This window comes from Tursiops truncatus, chromosome 2, assembly GCF_011762595.2.
Source record: "Tursiops truncatus isolate mTurTru1 chromosome 2, mTurTru1.mat.Y, whole genome shotgun sequence".
In the NCBI taxonomy this organism is placed as follows: domain Eukaryota; kingdom Metazoa; phylum Chordata; class Mammalia; order Artiodactyla; family Delphinidae; genus Tursiops; species Tursiops truncatus.
The window spans coordinates 126,916,110-126,940,038 of NC_047035.1; the positions used below are offsets into that span (position 1 = coordinate 126,916,110).

Consider the following 23,929-nt stretch of genomic DNA (forward strand, 5'->3'; position numbering starts at 1 on the left):
GGTTTGAACTGATGCGCATGTGCTGGCAGTACAACCCCAAGATGAGGCCTTCCTTCCTGGAAATCATCAGCAGCATCAAGGACGAGATGGAGCCCGGCTTCCGGGAGGTCTCCTTCTACTACAGCGAGGAGAACAAGCCACCTGAGCCAGAGGAGCTGGACCTAGAGCCGGAGAACATGGAGAGTGTCCCCTTGGACCCCTCGGCATCCTCGTCCTCCCTGCCACTGCCCGACAGACACTCAGGACACAAGGCCGAGAACGGTCCGGGCCCTGGCGTGCTGGTCCTTCGAGCCAGCTTCGACGAGAGACAGCCTTATGCGCACATGAACGGGGGCCGCAAGAAGGAGCGGGCCTTGCCTCTGCCCCAGTCCTCGACCTGCTGATCCTGGATCCCGATCCGTGCAAACAGTAACGTGCGCACACGGCGGCGGGTGGGGGGGGAGAGTTTTAACAATCTATTCACAGCCTCCTGTACCTCAGTGGATCTTCAGAACTGCCATTGCTGCCCACGGGAGACGGCTTCTCTGCAGTAAACACATTTGGGATGTTCCTTTTTTCAATATGCAAGCAGCTTTTTATTTCCCTACCCAAACCCTTAACTGACATGGGCCTTCAAGAACCTTAATGACAACACTTAATAGCAACAGAACACTTGAGAATCAAGTCTCCTCTCTCTCCCTGTCTCTCTCTCCCTCTCTCTCACCTTTCTCTTTCTTTCTGCTTCATGATGGAAACACATTTGCTGCAAGCCCGACGCCCTTTGTATTGGATTGAGGCAACGTCTGTCCCTCCATGGCCCCCCTGAACACACCTGCCGGTCACCATAGGTCTTTATAAAACACGTTGAGACAGGATTTTTTAACCGTATCTTTAACATTTTTAGGGACATACGAAATTTACAAAGGGCCATCGTTCATCCAAGGTTGTTACCATGTTAACGCTGCCAAATTCTGCCAAAACCCCGAACTTTCTCCCTCACTGTCCCCGCACTGTTCTTTTGTTTCCAGAGGCCTGAGCGAGCATGGTAGCTAGTCACTCGTTAAGAGCCACGCTGGTGATGCTCTCCATCCGATCATCCCCTGGTGTTCTTTTCAAGTCTCACATTCACACAGGTCTGATTGCTTTTGACGAGGTTATTATTTGGGGGAACTGGACAGAATGAGACTTCCTCTCAGTGAAGATGGCTTCCCCGCTCCCCCTTCTGCACCCACACCTTCTAGCCCCCAGGAATTCTGGAGGAAACAGGTCCTGTCGGGAGCCTGGAAGACAGGCTTTGAGTAAAGGTCGTCCACGTGCCAGTCTCCTGTCCCCGCCCCAGCTCCCCACCTGGCCCCCAAGAACACAGATGGGAAGGGGTATCCAGGGACTCAGCCCAACTGTTTATGCAAGTTTGCAAGGAAAGAAATTCAAATACCACAACAACAGTACGAAGAAAAGCAGTAAATGGATTCAAGCATTCTAAGCTTTGTTGACATTTTCTCTGTTACTAGGACTTCTTCATGGGTCTTACAGTTCTATGTTAGACCATGAAACATTTGCATACACATCGTCTTTAATGTCACTTTTATAACTTTTTTACGGTTCAGATATTCATCTATACGTCTGTACAGAAAAAAAAAAGCTGCTATTTTTTTTGTTCTTTATCTTTGTGGATTTAATCTATGAAAACCTTCAGGTCTACCCTCTTCCCTCTCTGCTCACTCCAAGAAACTTCTTATGCTTTGTACTAGAGTGCGTGACTTTCTTCCTCTTTTCCCAGTAATTGATACTTATATAACATAATTTGCCATGAACTGTTTGATGCCTTTTTATAAATACATACCCCTCCCCACTCCCCCTGCCCCGTTAGTTCTACTCTACCCCATAGGCTCTGTGGGCACGAGGCTGGTGAGGGGAGCAGGTGGAGAGAAGGCGGGCGCCTGCCCTGGACCCTCTCTCCCCAGCCTGCTCTCACAGAGCATTTGAGTCTGTTACAGTGCAAGACATGATACAAACTCAGGTCAGAAAAAAAAGGTTAAATATTTCGCACATCCTTGTTCAGTGTTTATATTCATCATTGTTGAAAAGTCTCACCTTCTCTTTCCCTTGCCTTTGTTTTGGTTGTGACACACATATATCTATTTTTTTAATTCTTGGGTACAACAGCAGTTTTAACTGCAGACACTAGGCATTTGGATTACTATTTTGTTTTTAATGGATATTTAACCCTTCCATCCCATGGAAAACAGCTGCTGAGGCCAGGGGTGCAGCCGAGCGCGCTCCAGTGGGCCCGTCTGCGGCTTCCCGCCACCACCCTCCAGACCGACCTCCCTGTTCTTAGAGCTAGGGACTCCCCAGAGACCCCCTGGCACCAGCGGGGAGTAGGGCGCAGGGGCAGTATCCTCGGGGTGCCGGCCAGCCCGCTGCCAGCACGGGAAAGCGCAGGCGCCGCGGGGCCAAAGCCCGGCGCTCCCCTCCAGGGGACAGGAGCCCTGGCGCAGGCGCGCTGTTCCTCGGCCAGGAAGCCGCGTCCTCGGGGCCGGGGGGTCTTGTTTTGTTTAGTTTTTAGCACTTCTCACCAGAGTGATGACAGCACAAGAGTTGCTTCTGGGATGGAAATGTTTAAATTATGAGTAAGAACAAAGCTACAACATAATGATTGCTAGTTGTGACTGGAGATTAAACACAAAAAAGAAAGTTTGTAGTGCTTTTTTGCTTGTCAGTAGTTTCAGTCCCACTATTTTCTCTAGTCTCTGTCCCATAGTTTTTCCCTTAAAAAAAAAATGAAAAAAAGAAAAAATTAATTAAGAAGGTATTATATGTAGTTTTCTTTTAATTTATTTTGTGATACCAGTTTCAATCACTGTAGAGAAGCCCCCTTATGAATTTAAATACTGAGAAAAGGGTTTTTGTGTGTGTGTGTGTGTGTGTGTGTGTGTGTGTGTGTGTGTGTGTAAGACGGGACAGTTTTTGGGTTTTTGTTGGTTTTTTTTCCAAACATTTATCTACCTCACTCTTATTTTTTATATGTGTATATATAAAAAGAATACATCTCACATTTCTCAGCACCTGACAATATGCCGTTGATACTGGTAACCTCATCCACACCACAGGCCGTACACACCAGGTGACGCAGGGAGAGGCCAGGCTGTATTCCGGGGTCAAAGCAACACTAGCTCACCTCTCCACTCATTTCGAACAGCTCTCCTTTTTCTGCGACGTCTCATTTTGCGTCGCTTCTGTTGTTCTCCTGACTCGGTATCCCAAGAGGTGGAGAGGGGCCCGGCCCAGTTGTCTTGGAAACCAGCTACTTGGTGCAGATTGGGTGGCGGACAGGGAACAGCAGTGGTTTCCAGGTCTTGAGGACAGGCAGTGCTGGGGCCGGGGTCAGGTGGTGTCTCCTTAGGGCCCCCGTTGTCCCTGTGGCCGTAGGGTGGGTGCTGGGCTTCCGGCTAGGCCGGCTCAGCCCCTCGTGCAGCCGTTTGGGCGCCAAAAGCCCGCTCCGGGTTCCTGACCTGACGGCCAGTCTCATGTGGAATGTACGGAGAAGAGCCCCCTTCTCCCTCTCCGGGCAGTTCTCTCAACCTCACCCTCACCTCCTCCCCAGGGGCAAACAAAGACGTACCAAACCTTCGGGCTGGAAGGGGCCAGCGGTGGGCGCCGTGCCCCCGCTGGGGCTGTGCCTCACCCCCTCATCCCGCAGTTCACGGGGTGGACGGCGCACCCCCTCCAGCAGCTGCTCTCACAGGCACTAGCGTTTTTTCTGGGAAACGCAGTGGGCGTCTCCCAAAGTGTGGCGGCTCCTTTACAGTCCCAGGACTGCAGTTACACTCAGGAGCTCTTCCCTCCTGCTAGAGCACCCCTCCTCTTTCCCAAGTCCCCTGGGATCTTAAGGTCATTGAGAAATAATGTTTGATCAGGGTTTCCCGCTTCCACACTGTAGGTGACCCCTTGGAATAGTGGCCTCTCCTCTCTTTTGCACATACCTACCGGTTTCCACAACTGGATTTCTACAGATCATTCAGCTGGTTATAAGGGTTTTGTTTAAACTGTCCGAGTTGTTGGTGTCACTTTTTGTTTTATGTAAGTGGTTTTCCTTTTAAGTAGAAAGAAAACACTAACAGTATAGTGCCCATCATAACAAATGCTTCAGAAACACTTAAATAAAAGAAAATTTTGCTTGTGTGATGGTGCAGTCATTTTACTGGACCAAACCACCCACCTTAACTATACCAAGGCATCATCTATCCACAGTTCTAGCCTAATTTTATGCTGATTTTCCCACCTCTTCTTGGTTTCCTCCTTTGTATGCTCCAAATAACTTAAGCTGAGTTGTGGCATTCTCCATGCAGCCTCCTGACAGCAGCTCACACTGCTTGAAGTGACGTGAACCACTGAGGCACATCATTGAACTGATGTGAGCATTAAAACATGATCACACACAGCCCTTCCCTGAGGCAGCAGGAGCTGGTGTATTCTGGAGACGTTGTTGAACTTCAGCTGGGTGAGACCCAGACCACCCCAGGACTCCCTTAGAGGATGTCCTGACTTTTGACACAGTTGGAATGTGCTTCCCCCTTGGAAGATAGAAGACCGTGTTCATGGCCGACACTGGCCTTTCCTTCCAGCCTGTTTCTTATGACTTGGAACAACATTTCAATGATAGAAAAAATGGTTATTGTGGAACTAAATGGCAAAATGCTTGGCATGAAGTGGTGTGTTTCAGTTGGGATAACAGATGTAAGAGCCAAGTATGACGCCAAATTCTAGGCCAGTTTGTTCCACCAAAACCTCTTTCTCAGCAGCCCACCTCTGCTGGCAGGTGGCTGCACGGGATGCAGGCCGCTGTTATGGCAAGGTCACACTTAGATCAGTGAGAAGGCTAGGATGCTTGGTCCAAGGTCCTCAGCTGTCACTGTTGGGTCCTCCAGCCAGACAGTGTCAAAGGCAACTCCTTTTGAAAACACAGGCGCCCTCCAGTTGACAGTAAAGCTCCATGGTATGCCTTGGCCCATTCCAGCAGTCCCAGTAATGCATTTAAGGTTTGGGGTTTGTTCTTTTGTTAATGGTACTTTTGTGTTTGTTGGCTGTCTTTTCATTTCCTGGGCTAAGCAGCATTGGGAGATATGGACCAGAGATCCACTCTTTAAGAACCAGTGATGAAAATCAAACTTTCTTACTCCACTCTGACATAGTTGGTGGTACCAATGAGAACTTCAAGAGAGGATGTTGTTTAGATTGAACCTCTGTTGCCAGAGATGCTGAAGATACAGACCTTGGACAGGCCAGAGGGTTTCGTTTTTGGCCTGCAGCTTAGATGACTAGTTGGTCATTTAGAGAAAAAGCAGATGAACACTCCTTGATGGTGGAATGATAAGGCAGCAGGAAACCATTCTAACAGGGATCATGAATGACGTGGAGAGAGGAAGCACGAGCAGAAGGTACAGGGCTTGGAAGAAGTGTGGGCTGTGCTTGGAACTTGATGGTTTCTGAAGGTATCAGACCACATCAAGGCTCAACAGTCATCCATGGGCATTTGGTTTCAACAGATAAACCTAACATCCTACTTTGGAAACTGTTACTGCGGAGTTCAGTCAAATTGTTCCAAGAACGCAAACTGCATCTCACCCGTCAGGTGTCAGTTCTGGGGCATGACTTTAGGGTTTTGTTTTATTTTGTTTCTGCAAGAACATAATGATCACTCATCTGTATGTCCATGTTTGTGTGTGTCCACATCTTTCTGGTAAACATCGTTGTAATTAGTCACTCATTAGCGTTTTCAATAGGGCTCTTAAGTCCAGTAGATTACGGGTAGTCAGTTGACGAAGATCTGGTTTACAAGAACTAATTAAATGTTTCATTGCATTTTTGTAAGAACATAGAATAATTTTATAAAATGTTTGTAGTTTATAATTGCTGAGAATAATTTAAAGACACTTTTTTTCTCTGTGTGTGCAAATGTGTGTTTGTGATCCATTTTTTTAGGACACCTGTTTACTAGCTAGCTTTACAATATGCCAAAAAAGGATTTTTCCCTGACCCAAGCCGTAGTTCACCCTCTTTCCCCCCATGTTTTGTGCCCTAGTTTATAACAAAGGAATGATGATGATTTAAGAAGTAGTTCTGTATCTTCAGTATCTTGGTCTTCCAGAACCCTCTGGTTGGGCAGGGGATCATCTTTTACTGGTCATTTCCCTTTGGAGTGTAGCTACTTTAACAGACTGAAAGAACCTCACTGGCCAAGGAAAGAGCAGAGGTGTTGCAGCCCAGTGGTGCCATGGCACCTTCGGCACCTGGTTGGGTCGGTTTGGTAGTTGTACTGTTATACAATGCCTTGAGATGGAAGGACTCTGTTGCGTAGCTAATGGTTTTCACAGTGAGCACAGCATACAGACTTATCACACAAAAGATGGTAATTCTGGTGCACGCAGGCCATTTGCTTACATGCCTCATATCATGATTAATGCTTTGCTATAATAAGGAAGAGACCCTATTTATTTTTATTTAAGGCAGAACACCGAACATAGATTTTTTTTCAGTACAAAACAAATTCTTTTTAATAAAAACTATACACACACCAGATTTTTTTAAGTTTGACTCCATTTCCTCTAGCTCCCAATGGGTTATTGGCCATGTCAACACAACCCCACAAAATCCCCATCATTGGCAACATTTGGGTGTTTTGCTCTACATGGGAGAAAGATCCAGAAACAATTTGGGTTTTGTTTGCAACTTTTCATTTGGATGTTTGGCGTTGCACAGACACATCCACAGGTGGAGTAGATGCTTGGCAAAAACACCTGTCTGCTTTCTAAGCCAGTGAGGTTGAGGTGAGAGGTTTGCCAGAGTTTGTCTACCTCTGGGACAAAAAAAAAAAAAAAAAAAAAATCAAACCAGAAGGCGCGATGGAATGGATGCATCGCAAATAATGCATTTTCTGAGTTTTCTTGTTTAAATAAAAAAAAAAGTTTTTAAAAAAAAGTAAAAAAAAAAAAAGGTAATAACATGGCCAATTTGTTACATAAAATGACTTTCTGTGTATAAATTATTCCTAAAAAAATTCCTCTGTTTATATAAAAAATCAGTAGATGAAAAAAATTTCAAAAGGTTTTTTTGTATATTCTGTTGTAAGAATTTATTCCTGTTACTGCGATATACTCTGGATTCTTTATGGAAAACAAAGAAACTGTCTATTTTGAATGGCTGAAGCTAAGGCAACTTTAGTTTCTCTTACTCTGCTTTTTTCTAGTAGTTAAAGTACTACATGGTTTAAGTTAAATAAAAGAATTCCGTATGCATTTTTGGTCTCTGATTTTGCCCCACCCTCCACCCCTTCTGGAAGAATCACCACACTTCTGAGCAGGGAAGCTGAGCTACGTGTGGCATGTGTGTTCACACATATCGCTGGGAGGTGCTCTGCATGCAGGCTTCGCTCTATTTCTGACAGCTGAACCTTCTCAGCATGCAAATTGCTGGTGAACAGGGAAGCTATTCTGTTTCTCACTCCATTAAATCAGCCAGAAGAACATTTGAATACATAAAATATAGAAATCTGTACTTGATTTTTGAATGATGTGTAGACTTTTCTGCCGACATAAGTCAGGGCAGGTTTGATCTGGGTGACTCTGGGGCAAAGGACTTTCTGCACATTTTCATGTCCTCGTCGGTCACCTCCTCAGAGGGCGCAGGTGAGGCCATAGACACGCACACAGGGTGCAGCTCCCTGGCGCTGCTCAGAAATGTTAGTTACTTTCCAGCCAGCGAGCTTGGCCTGCCCCAGGGACTCTACAATCTGGGCATCGTTATCTTTGCCAGGGGAAATGGTTATGGTAGGAAGTGTGAATACATGTTCTAAGGAAACAAGCTGTACATGTTCTAGAATCAAACCTGAGACACATCAGGAAGACAAGCTCATCATTCATTAAACTTTGATCATGGGAAATTATACTCCAGTAATAAAATCAGGCTACTGGACAAAGCGCTAATTAGCAAGGTGTAGGCAGCAGAAGTAAATGAAAGGCCATGCTTACTAAAGACCTGGTGAGTCTCAAATACTTGGACCTAAAAACAAAAAAGAGGGGACTCTCAAGCTTGGCATTGCCCCGGGGTTTTGCTTACCATTGTCACGGAGTGCCTGGCACTCGGGGGACCCTTACTAGATGACCAATGACTAACAGGCTCATTTCTGAGGCTTGGGTGGGTGTCTGGGCTCTAGTGGGGAGGACACAGGAGCCCAGCAGGATTCCCACCTTCCCCGGTGGGTGATGCCATGCTTCCAGGCTGTGGAGGCGCAGTCTGCACCTGTCCTCAGCCAGAGGAGCTGCAGTTTCTTCTGAGGATGAAGGTGCTGGGTCTTTAGAAGTGTTAGACCCTCTCCCCACCATGCCACTGCTTAAGGCCACAATCCAGCAGGGCTATTTCCATATTTACCCTCACAGGTCCAGCAACAAGCCCACATTCAGTAAAGTTTCCTCTCATCACTGATGGACTTTCACATCCATTCTCTCACCAGATCTTCACAACAACTCTGCAAAGGAAGGATTTTTTATTACTCTGTTTTACAGATGAGCAAACACGCAGATATGTCCAAGACCCCCAGCTATTAAATGACCAACCGAGGGCTCAGCCTTTTGAAGCTGTGTCAGCTTTCAAACTGTCTCAGAACTGCTGCGTATCAGCCATAACTAAACAGACCCCAGTGTGTATCAACGGGGGATGGCAGGCCACTTAGCCCAGGATGTGAACTGGGCCTCTGGGGTTCTCCCTAAAAAACCTTGGAGGCCACAGAGGGGAGATGACAGGGACGTTCATCAAGAGGGAGCTCTGGGCCTCCAACTGGATGACATCTAAGAGTTTGCTTGGCGCCAAGCCATACGCATTTTACAATCTGAAATAACACTGGAGCCGGGTCCCAGAGGACGCCTGCTTGCCACCGTCCTGAGACAGAAGCTAAAATAAGGGGGTGTCCAGGGCTCTGGGTAGCAGGTGTTTGCCTACAACTACAGAAGGCTCTCCACATTAACAGCCGTGCAGCAGGACCTATGCTTGCTGGCCAGACCATCCCACCCACTTGCTGCCTTTGATCTGATACAGTAGGACTTTGATTTTTATGGCAAGTGAGCCAGTTTCATTTGCAAAGGGGTCCTGTAAAGACTATTACAAATGCACAAGTGTGCTGGAGGGCTAATGGTAAAGTGAGTTCCTTTGCCCAGTTCCTTTGTTATTAAGGTGCAGCTGCTTTTTCTTACAGTGAATAAACCTGGGTACTAAGTGACGATTTTTTTTAATGGAATTAAGTGGAAAATGATAGCTGTGAGCATACCAACATAAGAAGAAATTTCCCAGAGCTTAGCCACCTTCAAGCTCTTTCTCCAAAATACAGTGTTGCTAATGGGGTTCCCAATGGAAATTTGCCCCCAGAAAACACGGGACAAGTAAAACCTTGTTGTGAACAGCTTAGAACCGTGTCATAAAGGCAAAATGAAAGATGAAAAGGGGAGGTTCTGTTTCTTAAAATGTAGGGATAACACTGACCATGGCAGAGAAGCTAAACCCAGCTATTAACCTTTGCTTTAGGACCAAACACTACTGGGGGAATGTAAAGTGATACAACTGCCATGGAAAGCAGTATAGCAGCTCCTCCAAAAAAGTAAACATAGAATTACCTTATGATCCAGCAGTATACACACATATACACACACACCAGCATTCTAACAGATATTTGCACACCAGTGTTCATAGTAGTAGTATTCAAAATAACCAAAAGGTAAAAGCAACCCAGTGTCCATCAAAAGGTGAATGGGGCTTCCCTGGTGGCGCAGTGGTTGAGAGTCCGCCTGCCGATGCAGGGGACGCAGGTTCGCGCCCCGGTCTGGGAAGATCCCACATGCCGCGGAGCGGCTGGGCCCGTGAGCCATGGCCGCTGAGCCTGCGCATCTGGAGCCTGTGCTCCGCAATGGGAGAGGCCACAACAGTGAGAGGCCCGCGTACCACAAAAACAAAACAAAACAAAAAGATGAATGGATAAACAAAATGTGGTCTCTACATACAATGGAATATTATTCAGCCTCAAAGGAAGGAAATTCTGATGCATGCCACAACATGGATGAACCCTGAAGACATTATGCTAAGTGAAATAAGCCAGTCACAAAAGGACAAGGATTCCATTTATATGAGGTCCCTAGAGAAGTTAAATTCAGAGATGGAGGGTAGAATAATAGACGCCAAGGGCCGGGGTTGGGGAGAAGGGTGGAGACACTGTTTAATGGGGACAGAGTTTCCGTTTGGGATGATGAGAAAATCCTGGAGATGGAATAGTGGTGATGGTTGCACAAGTGAATGTACATAATGCCACTGAACACTTAAAGATGGTTAAAATGGCAAATTTTATGTTATGTGTATTTTACAATAATTTTTCAATTAAGTTAAAAAAGAAAAAACCAAACACTAAAGACTCAGTGGCTCAGAAGTTGCCCACAGCACCTGGATGCACAAGCTTGGAGGCCCAGAGTGGGGCGCCCGAGTAGCAGCTGCACCTGCGTTTCCCATGGTCGGCCAGTCGCAGGTCATCCCACCACACGGGGCTCGCAGAACAGGTCTGGGGTCCCAGAAATCTGGGCAGGATCACACAGGCCTGCTGCACAGACTTTTAAGAGGAAAAAAAATTACTAGCATTTCATTTTATTGTCCGGAAAACCATAACTGAAGCTAGTTAAGCCCTTGTGAAATGTCTGCCTTTCAGAGTGTTCTTTCTTCTGACAATAAAATAACCCTTTGTGATTTCATTGGGCTAATTCAGAACTTTTTTCCTCTGTGTAAACTGTTTTACAAGCAAATTTTTAAAAGCCTCTCAAAGCACAGTTGAACGCTGCATACAGGACTGAAACATTTAATTTTCTCTAAAGGAGCAGTCTCCCAGTTGGTTCCCCCTGTCTGGAACCGCAAAGGCTGAGTTTCCTGTGAACCAGGCGTTGAGACCTGGCTTTCTCAGTCTCCTCCAGCATTTCCTGGATGATAACTTGCAGGGCTTTTCCCAGCAGGCTAGCCGGAAGCGAAGGAGATAATGGAGGGACATGGACGAGCGCCGCGCATCCATTTCCATGATGCAAAGACAGGTAGTAGGTGTAATCGCAGACGTACCTACAACCACACAAAATGCCAAGTTACTCCTTGGACCAGCCTCTAACCTCAGTGAAATGTAAGCAGAAGTGGCAATGCAGCATCCGCAAAGCATGAGGGAAGACTGCCACCAGGGAGACCCAGGTTTTGTTCTTCTGCCAAAGAACATGCTGCTGGGAATGAGCCATGGAGAGACCGGCTCTTGGCCTCATGTCCAGCAAGTGACTGAACCCTGGAAGGGACCAGATTTTCAACCAACTAATCCAAAACGTTCTCCCCCCAACCCCGTGAACCTTTCTCATTCATGTCTGCATTGAGTCATTTTGTTGTCACAGCTGCTCCAGGTCTTTGCTCACAACCCTGCAACCTCCACCTTTAGTAGGAGTTAACATAAATCTTTACGTTAACGGATCCAGAGATAAGACAGGAAGAAACAAAAAAAAGAAGATAAGAAACAAAAAAAAACTAGATGGAACTAGCTGGGAAGAGATGGCCGCAAACCTGACCTCCAACAGACCCTGGGTCTCATTATATGTTGATTTTTCTAAATTAGCATATTAAATGACACATCTACCGGCTGCCATAGCTGGACATTAAGGACCAAAAAAGCATTAAAAAGGGGGTGGCACTCCACTCCCCTGAAAAAGCCCTGCCCCTTCCCAGGCAGACTAATGCCTATGCCACCCCATCATTAGCCTCACTCCTATCTTTCAAATTAAATCCCTCTCACCAAGTGGGTGATAAGTTGACCTGTAAACTTAGTCCCTGCTTCTCCAATCTGACTGCTGAATAAGGCTTAACCCAAGCAGGAAAAAGAACCCTCTCCCGCTGAGGCAGGGCGCATCGGCTCGGCTAGGGCCTGAGCAGCGTCCATACAACTTCATTTGGTAACAAATTCTGGCATCCAACAAGGGGCTCATTCTGTCTGTTAACTCAGGGTTACTCACTGACCCAGGGCCAACAAAGCTGGCTAAATAACTGAGCTGTTTGCCCCAGTTCTCAACCGCTGGGCCAGTGAGGGCTACTAAATTAAGCCTGAGATTGAAAAGCAGCCAAGGATCAAGTGGAGCGCTCCTCAGGTAAAGAACATCTCTTTGGGGGTCCCTGGTGGCGCAGTGGTTGAGAGTCCGCCTGCCGATGCAGGGGACGCGGGTTCGTGCCCCGGTCCGGGAAGATCCCACATGCCGCAGAGCGTCTGGGCCCGTGAGCCGTGGCCGCTGAGCCTGCGCGTCCGGAGCCTGTGCTCTGCAACGGGAGAGGCCACGACAGTGAGTGGCCCACGTACCGCAAAAAAAAAAAGAACATCTCTTTGTTTCATGTGTGTGACGTGAGCCCTAGTCTCTGTTCTTGATATGAGTGAAGCTTCAATCTCTGTTCTATGTGGTTTCGTTTGTCCTAATGCTCTTGGAAATACATGCCACAACTGTGGGCACGGGTTGAGCACTTGAAGGCCACTATGGCGTTTACCACCAAAAAGGATAAGTTGGTCATGCACCAGCGTAGATGAGCACTGGGTACCCTGCCAACCAGAAGCAAATGTCCGTGTAAGCAGGCACACTGTAAAACGTTCACAGCCCCAACGTCTACCGCGCTCCCACCTCTAGGGTATAGTCAAAAATGCAAGAGCACACCTTTTGTGTTGGTTCCTCTTGCCCTAACTTGCCATCCCGGGGCAAGGTATACGTCTCTGTTGGGTAGGTCCCTCCCTACTACCCTCTACCACAGATCCCTAGGGATCCCTCCTCTGAGACATGAACCCTTTAAAAATCTCGTTTTCATCAGATTTCAGGAAAATCACTTTGTCTAGTTGGGGAAGGAAGAAGAGGACCCCAAACTGTCCAAAGTCCTTGGGTCCTCGTAGCTGAGAGTATAGAAAACTGGACACGTGCCAAATGGGCATTCGGCCTCCCTGTGTGATTACCTGTAACGGAGCAGGGACACACCTTTTGTGAACAAGCCTCCCTGACTCCCGGAGAGGCTCTTTATCTGAGCAATTTATCTGATTAGAGAACCCTTATTTCCCACTCCCCCTTCACCCTGTCTCTGGGGACTGTTTGCTGAAAGATATCTCCTACAGCCCCACAGCGGGTCTGGGAACATCTAGTCACTGACTTAAGAGGGGCTTTATAGGGACTTCCCTGGTGGCGCAGTGGTTAAGACTCCGTACTCCCAACGTTGGGGGCCCGGGTTTGATCCCTACTCAGGGAACTAGATCCCACATGCATGCCGCAACTAAGAGTTTACAAGCCACCACTAAGCAGGCCACAAGCCAAAACTAAGAAGCCGGCGAGCCGCAACTAAGGGGACTGCCTGCCGTAACTAAGACCCTACACAACCAAATAAATAAAATAAATAAACGTTAAAATAAAAGGGGGGAACTTTATAACTAAGGCCCTCTTGGACAGTGTCTCCCCTACCAGCCCCTGCGAAGATTGGTTCAGGTTTCAGTTAGAGCTCCTAAACCGCTTGGTGTGGGTCAATCTTGTGGGATCTGCATAGCCACCAACCCTAAGAAGAGGCCACTGGGAAGTTGGAAACAGACTAAATAAGGACTCCCCAGTATGGGTAATCAAGCCTCTATCCCAGTGTACGCTGTCAAGGTGCATTCTCCATAACTGGAAATTCTTTGAGTAGCGCCCACTAACAGGGAGACAGCTTATTTTCTGCTGTAACACCGCATGCCCCCAATATAAACTGGCAGATGGAGAAAGTCGGCCAACTAACGACTCTCTAAATTCTAATACTATTTTTTAATTTGACCTCTATTGCCAGCGTTAAAAAAAAAAATGGGATGAGATCTCCTATGTCCAATTTTTCATGGCCCTTAGCCAAATAAAGGGCTTCTGGAAAAAATGTGAGGCTAGTTCAAATTTCTCTTTCCTGGAATTGGAATCTCAGCCTGAGGATCCTCTTGACTTCCCCCCTCTGCTAAGGGTAGCTGCCCCCGCTTCCAACAGTTCACCTGAGACTCCTGAGTCATTGACATCTACCCCTACCTCTCCTGAATCCCTGATGCTCTCTACTCCCTCAAATTCACCACCTCCCTACCTGGTGCCCCCTCTTCCGCCCAATGGGTGGTCCCCCTCCCCGACTCTTTCACCTCCAACTCTCAGTACAACTTCCTTGGGGACTAGTCCAATGCACACCTGTAGCAGCATTCAGTACCAGCCCTCTGGAATCAATAAGCTATTCCCCCTTCAGGCGGTTCCCAATGCAAAGGGCAAACTGACCACTGTGTTAGGTACCCTTCTCTTCCTTGGATCTCTATAACTGGAAGGATCGATCCAAGGGTTTAAGGGAAGACCCCGAGGAAGTCCTTAATTTAGTCTGGGGAATACTGCATACTCATTTGAGTGGATACACAAACCCTCCTAAACATCTTATTGTCTGGGGAAGAAAAGGTACTGATTATAATTAATGCAAGGGAGGAAGCTGCTAAGACCAATCAAAATAACACGGGGCGTGCTGTATACCAGCCTGGAGTCCAGGGGCCCCTGGGTGGGGCCATCTAGAGGAAAATGGTCAGCAGCACCTCACACATTTCAGGAATTTGATTCCGAAGGGCATTCAATTAGCGGGGAAGAAACTCATAAATTGGAGTATGTTCAAGGAGTCATCCAAGGACTGAAGGAAAATCCCTCAGCCTTCCTTGAGCACCTGAGGGAGTGCCTCCGAGTATATACAAACATAAACCTGGTGTCATTGGAAGGGCAGGTCATTATTAAGTACCATTTTATTTCCCAGAGTGCCCCAGACATTAGGAGAAAATTACAAAAGTTGGAGACAGGGCCCACCACACCTACTTCCGGGCTGGTGGAATCAGCATTTTGGGTATTTAACAACCGGGATCTGGAGGCCGATACAAAGGAAGATAAACGAGCAGAACAAACTGTCAGTTCTCTGGCTTTAGCAATTCAGGGTTAATCGACCTCCAAGGGATGACACCCCCCCACAAACACACACACACAAGGGACCCTGTAACATCAATGAGTCGCCTGGGATTTCGAAGACCATGCCCACAGTGGAGAGAAGGGCTTAAAGCCAATCAGTGTGCTAACTGCATAGAGGAGGGCCACTGGAAGGGGGACTGCCCCAAATGTCTCAGAAGGAGACTAAGTGGACCACCATGTCCTGGCCCACCCTCATTGGTCACACACATAAAAGAAGAGGACCGAAGGGGCCCAGGGTCTCCTAGGAGTGCCCCGGAAATTACCCCCAAGAAGCCTTGGCTGACCCTGACTATAGGTGGTAAAAAGGCTGACTTTTTAGTCAACACAGGAGCCACCTACTGGGTCTTGAACACCCAACAAGGCAAAATGACCAAAGATAAATGTAAGATAATGGGAGTGAAAGGGAAGCCGCAGGAACGCGATATTATAGAGCACCTTGAGTGCAATTTGGAAGGAAAAAAGTTATCTCACTCTTTCCTGTATGTCCCAGAATGCCTAATTCCTCTAATAGGAAGAGATTTACTATATAAATTGGGAGCAACAATTTATCTCAGAGACACAAAACTTAACATCAAAATACCTAAGACTCCCTTCCATTCCATAGCACTCATGCTACCACCCTCTGCGGATTAATCCCTCAGTATGGGCCCACGACACCGTGGGCAGAGCCAGGAGGGCACCAGTCATGGTCAAGCTGCGACCCGCCTACAATCACCCAAATAAAAAACAATACCCATTAAGCAAAGAAGCCCTAGCAGGCATTAAGTAGAAAGTCTACTCAAACAAGGGCGTCTTAGACCTTCTTAGACCCTGTTCCTTGCAACACTCCTAATCTTCCAGTAAAAAAAAAAAAAAGCCCAAGAGATACTGGCTAGTTCAGTACCTCCAAGCTGTAAATGAAGCTATGGAGGAAATTCACCCAGGGGTGCCAAATCCCTACACCTTACTCTCTACCCTAAACTGCGAAAGGATTTGGTATTCAGTGCTAGATTTAAAAGACACCTTCTTTTGTGTGCCCTTAGCCCTGTAATCTCAGTACATTTTTGCATTTGAATGGCAGGTGGCAGCATGAGAAAACAACATTTTTGCTGGATGGTTCTGCTCCAGGGATTTAAAAACTCTCCCACTCTTTTCCGAAAGGTTTTAGCTGAGGCTCTTAGTGACCTTGAGTTAGAACAAGGGACTAGGACTTCCCTGGTGGCACAGTGGTTTAGAATCTGCCTGCCAATGCAGGGGACACCAGTTCGAGCCCTGGTCCGGGAAGATCCCACATGCCGCAGAGCAAGTGAGCCCGCATGCCACAAGTACTGAGCCCATGCACCTAGAGCCCATGCTCCACAACAAGAGAAGCCACCGCAATGACCAGCCCGCGCACAGCAATGAAGAGCAGACCTTGCTCGCCGCAACTAGAGAAAGTCCACACGCAGTAACGAAGACCCACCGCAGCCAAAAATAAAATATAAATGAATTAATTAATTTTTTAAAAAAAGAACAGGGTACTATACTTCAATATGTGGATGACATTCTAATCACCACCCCACCAAAGAGCTTTTCGACCATAACACAGTTAATGCCTTAAATCATCTGGCCGAGAGAGGATATAAAGTTTCAAAGGAAAAAGCCCAAATATCCCTCCAGCAGGTAGAACACTTAGGGTTTAATAATCAAAAAGGGGCACAGAGCACTATCTAAGGAGAGGAAAGAACATATTTGCAAGATGGCACTCCTAGTACGAGAAAACAGCTCCGGGGTTTCCTGGGAATGCCTGAGTTCTGCCATATATGGATCCCCAATTCTGCCTTAATTGCTAAGCTCTAGTATGAACAATTAAAAAGGAAGGAACTTGACCGTTTTGAGCAGACCCCCAATTGTGACTGGGCATTCCTAGAACTCAAAAACCATCTCATGAGAATCCCCGTGTTACCTGAGTCTACCCTTCCATCTACATGTACATGAGAGAGGAGAAACTGTCCTGGGCTTGCTTAAACAAAAACTTGGACCTCTGACTCAGGTTGTAGCCTGTTTTTCTAAACAATTGGACCAAACTGCTAAAGGATAGCCCCCATGTTTACAGGCTGTAGCTGCTACTTCTCAAAGAAGCTAACAAATTAACTTTTGGACAGCCCCTGACCATCTGGACCCCACACCACCTCATAAAGGCAAGGGGGGCAGACTGGTTATCCCCTGGTCAAACCCTCCAAGTCCAAGCCATGCTTCTAGACAACCTGTCTGTGACTCTGAGGCACTGTAATGTCCTTAACCCTGCCTCCTTGCTACATCAGACAGGTCCAAAATTAACTCATGATTGTGAGGAAGTTATGGAACAGGTTTATTCCAGCAGGGCTGACTTAAAGAGCTTCCCTAGAGAGAAGGCAGGATTGGAATGGTCCACTGGTGGGAGTTGCTTTATGAAAGATGGAAAACAAAAGGCAGGCTACACAGTGGTTTCTGTCACTGAAGTGGTGGAAGCTAAAGCCTTGCCCCCTGGCTGCTCTGCTCAGAGGGCTGAGTTAATTACCCTGATCAGAGCACTAGAACTGGGGAAAGGGAAAGTTGTCAATATCTACACTGACTCTAAATATGCCTGTTCAATCCTACACCCCCATGGGGCCATCTGGAAGGAGAGGGGAATGCTGACCTCAGGGAATAAACAGATTATAAACTGGGGGGGAGGTGAATTATGAGGCTGCTGGAGGCTATACTCCTGCCAAAGAGTATAGCCTGTATTCACTGTAGAGGCCATCAAAAGGGAGAAGCAGAAATAATAAGAGGAAATAACAGAGCAGATATGGCAGCTAAACAAGCAGCAGAGGGTGGGGACAGACTTCAAACGTCACTCCTACTGGTACCCCCAGATCCTAACTCTTACACTCCCATATACACCCCAGAAGAAAGAGAAAAGCCTTTGAGATGGGGCTATTTTAAAAGCCCAGAATATCAGGAATGGATGGTTAACAATCATGGGTAGCTGTTCTTCCCATCAGCTTCTGCACTCCAAGCCATCCGGGAAGCTCACCAGAGCACATGTTATGGGCAGGAGGCCCTGGGTCAATGGCTCACCAAATCCATGACTAATCCCAACTTCTGAAGTCTCCTTAAACAGGTGGTTGAAGCTTGCCCCGTCTCCAGAATAACCCCAACACTTACTGCCCACCAAGGTCAAGGGAGTGACCCCCACCCAGTACAGAGGCACACATCCAGGTCACGACTGGTAAACTGATTTTACAGTAATGCCCCAGGCACAAGGAAATTTTTAGATATTTGCTGGTTTTGACTGACACCTCTGGCTGGATGGAGACATTCCCGACCCAAACCAAGACTACCTCGGAGATCTCTAAGGCCCTGCTCAAAAAAATAATCCATCAGTTTGGGCTCCCTAAATCCATTCAAAGCGACAGTGGGCCCGCCTTTGTTTCTCAGATTACTAAGGAAGTCTCTAGAGCCCCAGGAATTAAATGGAGCTTACATTCTTCTTGGAGACCACAATCTTTAGGAAAAGTAAAAAGAACAAATGAAACTCTCAAAAGAAATTTAGCCAAACTGTGTCAAGAGACTCATCAACCTTGGATCTCCCTTCACCCCACAGCACTTTGGAGAATGCAATTAGCCCCTAAAGGAAAGCTCAGGTTAAGTCCATAAGAGATCATGTACAGGAGGCCCATTCCTGAAGGACCTGGCTACAAAGCCAACCTTAGGGATATGGACCAAATGAAATATGCCTTACAGAGAGGGGAAATCGTCAAAGCTTTACACGCCTAAGGGAATCAGGAATTGCCGTCCCCTTCTGACATGGTTTTACATTCTTTGTACCCTGGGGATTGGGTTTATTTGAAAACCTGGAAGGCTGGAAATCCACAAGACCAGTTAGACCCCAAGTGGACAGGACTTTATCTTCTCATCTTGACCACTCATTCAGCCTGACAACTGCAGGGCATAACTCCATGGGCCCACCATACCGGAGTGAAGACGGCACCTACACCTGAGGAAGAAGTTACTGAGCCATGCACTCAGTACACCTGTGAACCTGTCACACACCTTAAGTTACTTTTGAAAAGGACTAACTTACCAATAGATAAGTAATGTGGTGGGCAGGCTTATTAGTTGGCCTCATCATTACTATTGCCTTGCTTGGCTTCTGCTGTTCTGCCAAACCCCCTCCCTCTGGCAAACACTTCCTCTGAACATGCTGGACATATGGGATACTAACATTGGAAGCAGGACGAGTGGCCATTATTGTCTATTGTTTCTTCTCTGCTCTCTCTATCTCTTACAACCGTCCACACAGAATGGGAATTCAATGCAATAGTAAATTTCTCGAGAATTATAGCCTGTGGAGAAAATCTATCCCAGTGCTGGATCTGTCACCCCCACTCTCCAAGTGACACCTATGGATTAAAGGTATTACATTTTACCTCTAAGAATGATAACTTCACTCTCACCTTGGCTAAACCTATCCCTCTTGAAGTTCATATCCCATCCCTAACGCAGCTTCCCTGCTTGGATTCCCTCTAACGAATACAAAGCACTCACTCTAAAGTGCCATTGCTCTGATCGTCCTGCTGCCACTGCCCCTATCAAACGCCCCTACCAAAGGGAGGAACTTGCAATAACACCTTAGGGCTGCTCTGGACTCTGATCAATGCTTCTTCCATTATCCCACAATTTAAGTACCCCGGGATTGACTCCTGTGGAAATCTCACCTGTTGGTGCCCTCTGAACCAACCTGATGAATACACACAGGGACCGGAAGGGAGATGTACTTATTGGAGAGGGAAAATGCCAGTTGTCTGGCATTTAGTATATGGCCTTCCTAAGGCCTATGGAAAAGCCACTAGTGAAGAATCCCTCAGTAACCCCTGCTATGCAGGTGGGCCTTTCTCCCCACACTGCAAGGGCACCCCCTCTTGGGCTAGCCACTTATGGAGGTGGTTCAACTCCCCAGAACGTAAGCTCCCCCTGGGTACCTGTTCCTTTGTGGCCCAAGAATAAACCAACTGCCCCATCAGACCAACCCCAACTCCTCCTTCCCTTCTCTGGGGTGGGCTCTAGCCCTTCCTTGTTTAGATAATGCCCAGCTGGGGGAACATTGCATGCTAGACCAGCTAAATTCTCAGAACCTACGCATAACCATTCATAATATCACCCTGCCCTGAGATAAAAGAGCAATAGGACTCATTCTGGCAGGAATAGGGACTGCTCCAGACTAGCAGCTCCCTGGGGAGGCTTCGCATACCATGAAATCACTCTACAAAATCTCACCCAGGCCTAATTGCTATTATCCTCCTGCTTATCTCTGGGCCTTGCCTCCTTAACTGCCTTGTTAACTTCCTTAGTAAACAGCTTGAAGCCATCAAACTTTAGATGATACTAACACAAGGGTACAAGCAACTGGGACTGCAGCTTGGCGAAAATCAGACTTATCTTAGCCTAGTCAGGAACAGTTCTGCTCCTCTAATCCAGGCAAAAATTATGCTCATGTTCAGCAGGAAGCAGTTCAGAAGTCAGACCTTTGCCCTTCAACGCCCCTCAAGAATGAGGAGCAATAACAAGGAAAGGGGGATTTTATTGCCAGAGCTGCTCCAGGTCTTTGCTCAAAACCTGCCAACCCCCACCTTTAGCAGGAGTTAACATAAATCTTTAAGTTAAAGGATCCAGAGATAAGAAAGAAAGCTACAAACAAACAAACAAAAACAGGTGGTACTAGCTGGGACCAAGATGGCCAGGAACCTGACCTCCAACAGACCCTGAGTCTCATTATATGTTGATTTTACTAAACTAGCTTAATATGCTTAATAAGACACACCTACCGGTGTCCAGGACCAGCGATTAAGGACCATAAAAAAGATAAAAAGGGGGTGGCACCTCACTCCCTCAAAAAAGCCCTGCCCCTTCCCAGGCAGACTAACGCATATGCCTCCCCATCATCAGCCTCACTCTGCCTCCCTTTGTCTTTATCTTTAAAATTAAATCTCTCTCACCAGGTAGGTGAGAAGTTGATCTGTGAACTTAGTTCCCACTTCGCCATTCTTTGGTCACTGAATAAAGCTCGAACCCAAAGGGAAAAAGAACACTCAGAGGCCAGGCTAGGACCTGAGCAGGGTTCATAGGACTTAATTTGGTACCAATTTGTTCATTCATTCTTTGCAGGGAGGAGTAACTATCTCCTAGGGGGTCAGAGTCTGGAGAAAAAAAGGTAAATTAATCTTCATCTGGGCTAAACCAGAAGTTAATTCACAACTTTGCCAGCAATAAAAAAAAATAAAACATCCATAAAATGTTAGTGGCTCTCAACTTCTCCATCCTACCCCTTCTCCTCTGCCAGCCACCAGGCCGGTGAGTGGGAGGGGGACTCGGAACCAGGCCTGGGCGTGAGTGAGCAATGGGCCAGTGTGCAGGGTGACTGGGCTGTTCCCCGCCGCCAAGCACCCAGCTGGATGGCACAGGATGGTACATCCCAGGAGAAAGGCTGGTCAGAGGCCACTTCAGCCCTTCCTCCTCCCCTACGTGCCCAGGAACAAAACGCACCTGCCTGCGTCTCGGGAAAAGGCCACCTCCACGCCCTCGACCACCGCGCGCCTGCTGACGGCCCTCATGCTGACTCCCGAAGCGATCACTTCCGGGCCATCTGGAAGGCACACGCCACGCTCAGGGTGGAAGCCTCGGATGTCGGCATCCCTGTAGCCCCAGTTCTTGCCGCACTGTTCCAGAAAGATGGCCTTGGCGGTGGGGTCCACGCCCACATGCACAACGAGCTGTGTGAACACACGTGGCGGCAGGAGATTAGGGAAACTGAGGTCTGCTCTGCCCCCCAGACCACACAGAGGGAGAGCTCTGGGGTGCAAGACACCTCAACATCCCAAATGTGCCAGCATCACCCCCATCCCCTGCCTGCTTCCCCTGATGAATGTGCTGGAATGAAAAACAGCTGGATAGAAACCCATGTGGCATCTTTTATATTTTAAAATATTCTTACAGGGTAGTGTATTCCCTTTTTCCCTGGGGGATCCAGCTGGTATCTAAGCGTGTCCCAGGAGAAATTTAGCCTTTCTGTGGAGGTTTCCATCTCTTTTATGAAACTCTTTAATAAAGGAAGTTAGTAACAGTCTAATAAAATATTGTTAGAATTTTTTGAGCTGATTATTTTTCCTCTTTGAAAAAATAGCTGATTGTTTTATCAAAATATTTGGGGTGTTGTCTTAATGGTTTGGTGGTCTGTGTTTTATTAATATTATCTGGTCGTCGTGTTTGGGGGATATTTGTACCAGCTTCCTATATAGTAACTCTGTTGTGGTAAGATAGGCTGGGAGTGATGAAGATGGGCCTCCCCAGGTGGGCCACTCTCCCATCTCCCAGTGGGGGCTGCCCTCAAACTGCTCTCCTAGGTCCAAGAGGTCCTTGCCTCTCAGCCCACCTCACAACCCACCTGCCCTGCAAGGGCCTGGCTGGGACCTAACCCAAGGGCCTCTCTGTTAGGTGGAAACTACCTTTGGGTCCGGGCTGGGAATAAAGCTTCCATTTCTTTTCTTCCTTCTTTCTCTCCAGAGTCTTATTCCAAGATCTACTCTGTCTTTCATCTTAAACTTTTACAAATGGACCCTTATGAAATCATCTGGGCCCTTACTGGTGGGATGAGGGGGCAGGGTACACTTCAGCCATTAACCCTAGAAACAGCGTCCTGGGGTTCACAGGTTCTGGGTCTCCACCACATAATCAGCCCTCTGTCCCCCAGCCCAGCTGCCTCCCCAGCTGTCATTTACTTGCGGTTGAAGATCCTCCCAGATTCTGGTGACCCTCTGCTTCACCTCTCTGTAATCCACTGGCAGTTGAAGAATCCGCAACTCCACCTCCATGTCACGCCCCAGACCCAGCTTGGAGAGTTCCTGCAGAAAGAAACAGGTGGACTCACCTTTCCTTATGGAGGGCCAAGGGGAGTTCCTGAAAAGCCAACATCGGGGTCATCCAGTCCATTCTCAGGGCCTTCTGTGGGCCTGGACCCTGCCCTCAAGGAGTGGCAAGGGGCCAACAGGGGGGCCATGGTTCCTGCCCTACACACAAGGCCCCACAGAGCTGCTTCTGTCAAGGTGCACGTACCCCAAAGGCATGCCTGACCCAGTCTGCAGGTTAGGAAGTAGTTCACAGAGGGGATGCAGAGGAGTTCTAGGGGACAGATGGGGGTGAGTTGGATGAAGAAGCTGGAGAAGAGTGTGCCGGGCAGAGGGAGCTGCAGAGGCACAGGGAGCTTAGAACAGGAATTTATCATCTCACAGTCTTGCAGGACAGAAGTCCAAAATCAAGGTGTCAGCAGGGTCATCCTCCCTCTGTACCTGGTAGGAGAAGGATCCTACCTTGCCTCTTCCAGCTTCTGGTAGGCCCCAATAGTCCTTCGCTTGCAGCAGCATAACTGCAGTCTTCACATCACCTCCCGTTTGTGCATGCTTGTTTTTGTGTCCAGATTCCCTGCTTTATAAGAACACTTCACCCATTACACTCTATAAGGCGGTGCTTTCCAGAAGGTTGATGGCATTACTCTTGCCAAAGTAGAAAGTGCAAGGAAGCCAAACTGTAGTTCTCTGTGGCCTTTATAGAGCTATAGGTGTGGAATGGAGTGCATTTGACATTGGACTTGACACCTCTGTGTATTTTACTTATCTGAAAGACAATGCCCAGGAGACTGAAAGGCCCTGCTTCGGCTTATCAGCTGTTTCCTTTCAAGCCTCTAATCTGATGCTCAAACAGCCTTGACTAGTGGTTGGCATTAGAATCCCTCCACTGTTGGGTTCTAGTGGAACTCCTGGTCTAGGGCTGCCCTCCACAACCAGCCACCTTGACATTTCAGTGCAGGAAATAGGAATAGGCACTCTAGGTGGAATAAATACAGATGT

At 47.5% G+C, this 23,929-nt stretch overlaps 2 protein-coding genes across 6 annotated transcripts in view; one reads left to right on the plus strand and one right to left on the minus strand.

Annotated features, from left to right (window-relative positions):
- The window catches only part of IGF1R (insulin like growth factor 1 receptor), a 311,214-nt gene extending 303,937 nt beyond the window's left edge, over positions 1-7,277 (plus strand). For all 5 annotated transcript variants that reach the window (XM_033852082.1, XM_019945637.3, XM_019945638.3 and 2 more), the window contains one exon: positions 2-7,277. In XM_033852082.1, the coding sequence (XP_033707973.1) occupies positions 2-383 (382 nt within the window). In that variant the 3' untranslated portion in view covers positions 384-7,277. The remainder of the gene's footprint in view (position 1) is intronic.
- A 3,068-nt stretch (positions 7,278-10,345) lies between these two features.
- The window catches only part of PGPEP1L (pyroglutamyl-peptidase I like), a 49,645-nt gene continuing 36,061 nt past the window's right edge, over positions 10,346-23,929 (minus strand). Inside the window, 4 exon segments of the mRNA XM_033852084.2 lie at positions 10,346-10,969; positions 10,971-11,118; positions 21,573-21,799; positions 22,850-22,927. Of these exon segments, the coding sequence (XP_033707975.2) occupies positions 10,868-10,969; positions 10,971-11,118; positions 21,573-21,799; positions 22,850-22,927 (555 nt within the window). The 3' untranslated portion in view covers positions 10,346-10,867.